Below are 6,000 nucleotides of genomic sequence, written 5' to 3' on the forward strand. Positions count from 1 at the left end.
GATTACAAGTTGCTTGAGCACAGCAGACATGAATGTGATTACTAACACTCAGCTGCACTTCACCAGTTCTCCTGATTACAGAGTGTGTGAGACCTGCTCTAACCTCACTGCAGAGCAATTACAAGATGAGCACAGCAGCCATAAGTGTGATACTGATATCTCTGGACAGGCAATGGGAGGGGGGGGGGGGGCAGTAGTGAGGAGAGCTGATGGAAAGGTTTGTAATGTGACACAGCTAAACTCAGCTGTCCTGCCCCTGATTTCTCTTAGGCTAACCACCTGCACAAGTCAATAGTCAAAGAGATCAGGGCTGTATAATTACATTTTTCACACTGAGAAACTTGATCTGAGCTATTGTGGGGCTTGTACTTTCTTTTGAGTGTTGGTACCTGCTTATGATTGGTCAGCATCATACAGGGAGAAGTACACATCCCTAGTGAAAACTGACATCCACTTTAAGGCTATGTGCCCACGATGCAGAAATGCTCCGGATTTTTTCCTGAGCGTTTCTGCATCTCCCTGGCAGAAAAAAACGCATGCAGATTGTACATGCGGATTGTACATGCGTTTTTCTGCCAGGGACAAGCGTAAGTGAAGTGTTCTTCACTTACATTTCCGCATGCAGGTTGACAATCGCTTTCCAAGCTATTTATTTATTTATTTATTTTTTTTATTTATTTATTTTTTTTTTAGCATCACTTGGAAAGTGCTTGACAACTTGGTCACACTATATAAATCCACGCTAACAGCATGGATTTATATAGTGTGACCCGAGAGAATGTCAAAAAATAAATATATACTTGCCCGCGCTGTCTTGCTTCACCGTCCCGGCTGCCGGCAGCAGTACACTGAAGGACCTGCCGACGTCGGCGTCACATGACTCTGACATCAGCGCAGGTCCTTCATTCCATCGCGAAGTGCCGGGAAGCAAGGAGGAGCGCAGCGCGGGCCGCCAGAAGGTAAGTATACATTTTTATTTATTTTTTATTTTTTTTTTACAGCTTTTAATGGTACCTGGGTGTGGATGAGACTCTCCTCTCCTCTACACCCGGGTACCATCCGCACATTAGAACGCGCCAATTACGCAAGTACAGATGCAGTCTTGCGGAATTGGCGCGTTCTAATGCAAGTCAATGGCGGCGAAAACGCAGCACTTCCGCAGAATAATTGGTAGTGCTGTTTTTTTTCCGCAATGATAATCCGCAGCGGAAATTTCCGCAGCATGTGCACAGCACATGCGGATTATCATTGGGGAACATGACAGGCCTTCTACCATGCGTTTTTGCTGCTGCGGAAACGCTTAAACGCTTTGTGGGCACACAGCCTCAAATAAAGATTTGGCGAAAGGTCCTCTTTAAACCTGGTGAAGATCTCATTTCTCCCCTTTCATTGTAACTATGCATTTTTAAAGATGACACTTAAGTGGGAGAAGTTTTGCTAATTTGCTTGTGATTTTTGGCAGAAAAATAACCATATCTTGTCTACACTCTGAACTCCTTCAAGTATTACCAACCCTTTGTAAAATGTGCCCTCTTATTGGGTGTGAGGTTTAATGTATCATGTTTAGTTGTGTATATATCTAACAGCGAGGCAGTGAGGGATTTCTGTATATTGTATAACCTACAGGTGTCTGTAGCCTTAAGTGCACTACGTGGCAATGCTGGCGTGCCGGTAAGCTGGTGTTTGAGCTGATGATACTGTATTGTTTTAGCCTTGTGTGAATACTAACACAAACTAATGTTTAAGGAACTCATTTCCTAACAGGGTTACTTTTTTTTTTTTTTTGATTGATAATGATTGCAGATGAGAATTGTAGTGCTCCCTTTTAGTAAAACCTCATTTTATCCTGCACTTACAATTGGGAACCTTTCCTGTACATAATCAATTGTATGTTCTGTCTATTTTGCAATGAGCATTCTGCCCAACAGCTTACAGTCTGAGTAATCAGACGTCTGTGTGACGATGGTCAATGGATGAACCGCTATACCTTCTCGCCTCTCCATACACATGGATGCTGGGCTCAGTGGAGCGTGCATGTGTTCTCAATAGGACAGGAGACACCTGATTAAATACAGGAAAATAAGAATTGGGTGTCAAATTTTAAGGTGTGGGGTGAAGTCTGATCACCCCTATAAACATTAATTGTTGACTGTTCCCACCCCATTTTAGGTTTTTGGCCAACAAGATTATGACCACCTTGCTTTGGCATTGTGAATAGATCTGAATGTGAAAATAAGACTTTGGTTTGTGAATAGGAAGATATTGTTTGCTTTAACAAAAATAATGCTTGCAACATTTTTACTGAAATCTGGATGTGACTCCATTTTTTTTTTTTTTTTAATGCATGCATAGTGTAGTCATACAGTATACACCCACATATACACATTATACAATACGGATGCACTGACACTTGCCCCCAGTATCTCATTGCAAAGCAAAAACCTTCCAGCCAGTCCGCAGACATAGGATGAGTGACTGCTGGTGTCGGCTGCTAAATTGTCAGAATACGCATACTTTAACCATATCTTTTTATATCCTTTTCAGGATTTGCAGGATCCCACGTGGACGCAGTGGCGTGAGTTCCTAGTCAAATATGCATTTCTTCCATATCAGCTACTTGCAGAGTTTGCATGGGACTGGCTAGAAGTTCATTACTGGACGTCTCGCTTCATAATAGTGAATGCCATGCTGCTTACAGTGCTGGAATTATTTTCATTTTGGAGACTGTGGTCGAGCAGCCAATTACGGTAAGCGATGTTCTGTATGTTCTCAGTATATGTAGCGTTATACCTTCTACTACATGGTGCAGCATGACCGATCGAAACTATTAATATGTCCATACAGGTTGATCCCTGTATGCTTCATATCAGATGGCTTGTTGATGGATCCCTTTTTTTTTTTTCTCACATTATATAAATGACCTCTTCCAGGCTCTGGTGAGGACGCTGCCTGGAAGATGACATACCGCATCATAGTAATTACCTCCTCATACCCCTGCCTCGCTCATGACCACCCTTCCCTGGTTCTCCTCCACTCTCGGTTTACGATGTCGCCTAAAGTGATGACCTGATCAGGGAACTTGCAGAACCAGAGCGGCAGGTGACTGGTAAGTTGAGCAAAAAAGATTTGCAGTACCTGGTCCAGTGGCCATGTTAGTGTACGGGGATCGGATCAGTGCACTGTGAACCTCCGTTACCACCTATGACATCTGATGTCATGTGTGCCATGATGTTGCAATGGTCTCTCATCAGTAGTGGTCCCAGTATGCTATATTTTTCAGGAAGGTTACCCAGCACCCCATAAAATGGACATAATGCACTGCAATGTCAAAACCATTGTTTTGTCTTGGGTCTCTTCTTTTTAATCGCTTCAGGGTTTGGAAACATACTTCTCCTCCAGGCGGCTTCCACGTCCACCGTGCTGTATATTGAGAGCACCGCAAGAAATTCGGCAAGCTGCTTCAGGAACATTACTGCCGGTGTTTCCCTGAAACTGCTCCGCCTGGAAAAACTCAGCAGCTGCACTGGCATCTAATCACCCTGTGCACATACATTTTGTTTTTTTGTGTTTTAGAAGGCCTGCTGAAAAGCCGCCCTCTAACTATATTCAACAGTATAGAGGTAAAATGTCGGCTGCGGAACCGCTGCAAAAAAAACGACAACATTTTCCTGTAGCGGATTTAACTGGGACAATTTTTACAAGAGGCCTATGGAGGTTTTCAGTTTAATGGTCTGGCCTCCACAGACTATTAGGGCCTTTGGACCATCCAGGATACTGTGAATCTTTTTGCTCAACTCTCCCTTAATATAAAATGATTTTAATGGCTTACATTAAAGAAAAAAAAAAAAAAAAAAAAAGTCATGTCATCCACCAAGGGCAAGACATGCTCCGGAGATGGACTGCTTTTGCCTGTGTAAGCTACATTGATGCAATATGTTAACACATTTCAACTCCTTCTTCCAGGTCCCTTCCTCGACACATGTGGGGACATTTTTGGAAGATGTCGACCCAAGGAGTCTTTGTTGCCATCTTCTGGCCTGTAATCCCACAGTTTGTCTGCAACTGCTTGTTTTACTGGGCTTTATATTTTAACCCAATCATTAACATTGACTTGGTGGTGAAAAAGTTCCGCAGATTGGAGACCCAAGCGATGTGAGACATGAGCAGTTCTCCTTCCCAGGATTGGACACAAGTCGTGACACTGAATTAAAGGATGGAAGACGTCTGCTCTTTCTACAGTCACTGTGTGATCCATTTATTTTAATAAGACTTTAAATGCAAGAGGCACTATTAAGGTCAAAATATTTTCATACTTTTTTATGTGGATTTTTTTTTCCCTTTTTAGACATGAATATATATATATATATATATATATATATATATATATATATATATATATATATATATATATATATATATATATATATATATATATATATATATATATATATATATATATTTTTTTCTTTTGTCCTATATTAGAGCGTTGGAGATTGAGTGAATTTATTCCTATGTAGGTTGTAAACCATAATGTGCAGCCTCTTAAGACTGCGTTCACATAGGGCCAGTTTGTGGTTGTTTTGTGCGGTCAGTGGAAATTTGATTTGCTCTTCACACATTGTCCATTTTTGAGCCAACTACAGACCGTTTTAATGAAGCTTATAATTTGCCTTTCTCCCATTTAATTAAATAAGGAGAACTGGCAGTAGGGGTGCATACATATTTTTATATGCTGTACTCCTATTGTAGTTTTCGACATGGTTTTTACTTGAATTTTTTACACTTCTTCTTTTTTTTTTTTTTTTTCTTCAAAGTAACACTCATAATCTAATTGGATCCAAAATGAGTGCAGTTGAGATCTGCCATGGTCTACCCTTGTGCTGCCTAAGCCTTCTGTCCTGCTAGTAGCAATAGTTCTGAAATTAAATTATTTTGTTTTTTATTTTGAAGGATCTTGAATCTAAGCTGCAAACTAAGTGCAATTTTTATTAATTCTAAATGTGAAAAAAAAAAAGTTTTCAGAAATTTGTCACTTTTCAATATTGTAGAAACTTCTCTTTTTTATGACGTTCTTGTATAGCGGAACCAAATAATGACCCTTCCCTGCCTCTAAGCTTTATGTGAATAACTTTTTGCCGCTAGACTCATGCAATAAACTGTAAAATTAATGTTTGATAAAAGGGTTTGTACCAAATATGGAAGTTAATCCTAATCCACAGGAGAAGGGATGACCCCCTGGGATCCCACTGATCCTGAGAATGGGACTCTGCAGAATGCAACGGAGACTCAGTACTTGCACCTCTTCACCATTCATCCTGAGACTGCTGGAGATGGTCGAGTACGACTATCACTGCCCGTCCATTCATACGGAGCTCTGCAGAGCCCCATTCTCTGAATCGCTGGGGGGTCCCAGCTGTTGGTCCCTTAGCAATCCAGAAGTTGTCCCCTATCCTATGAATAGAGTAACTTCCATACTTGGTACAAATCCCTTTAGTGCTAGAAGAGTTGAATTGTCTTTCTTAAAGTAAGTTTTTCACCAATTTCTGACCCTGTAAAACTGCTGTGAACATTAGGTATAATACCTTGAAAGCAGTTTAAAGGGTTTTTAAAAGTGGGTGAATATAGCAATTTAACACCCTTGACTATAGCAAAGGCTGGGTGATGTCAACGCTAGACTGGTGGTCTCTGGCGGGACAGGAGCAAGTGATGGTTACCAGACCACTATACTCTGGCTGCAGCCGTCAGATGTGTTTATGATAACTTTGGCTGCAGCGGTCTGGTGACTGGAAAGCAATCACAAACCTCAGCTGTCCCGTAATGGCGAAACAAGACACCATTGCTTTCTGTCCCCCCTGGGGACTACTGGATTAGCTTGCACCGGAGCTGTGGTGGTTAGACCTTATACTTTCTGAATGTGTTGTTTTTTTTGTTTTTTTTTTGGGGGGGGGGTAGAAGAGTCATCCACAGCTAGCTTAAAAGTGTTTTGGATGCAGTTTTAGT

The 6,000-nt window shown here is 41.2% G+C and overlaps 1 protein-coding gene across 1 annotated transcript in view; it reads left to right on the forward strand.

Moving 5' to 3' along the window:
* Nucleotides 1–4,387, forward strand: part of BFAR (bifunctional apoptosis regulator) — a 31,307-nt gene extending 26,920 nt beyond the window's left edge. The window contains exons 7-8 of the mRNA XM_073645736.1: nt 2,545–2,747; nt 3,964–4,387. Of these exons, the coding sequence (XP_073501837.1) occupies nt 2,545–2,747; nt 3,964–4,156 (396 nt within the window). The 3' untranslated portion in view covers nt 4,157–4,387. The remainder of the gene's footprint in view (nt 1–2,544; nt 2,748–3,963) is intronic.
* The last annotated feature ends 1,613 nt before the right edge of the window (nt 4,388–6,000 follow it).

Source organism: Phyllobates terribilis, unplaced genomic scaffold (assembly GCF_046119375.1).
Source record: "Phyllobates terribilis strain yellow unplaced genomic scaffold, ASM4611937v1 Scaffold_9__5_contigs__length_417890890, whole genome shotgun sequence".
Taxonomy (NCBI): domain Eukaryota; kingdom Metazoa; phylum Chordata; class Amphibia; order Anura; family Dendrobatidae; genus Phyllobates; species Phyllobates terribilis.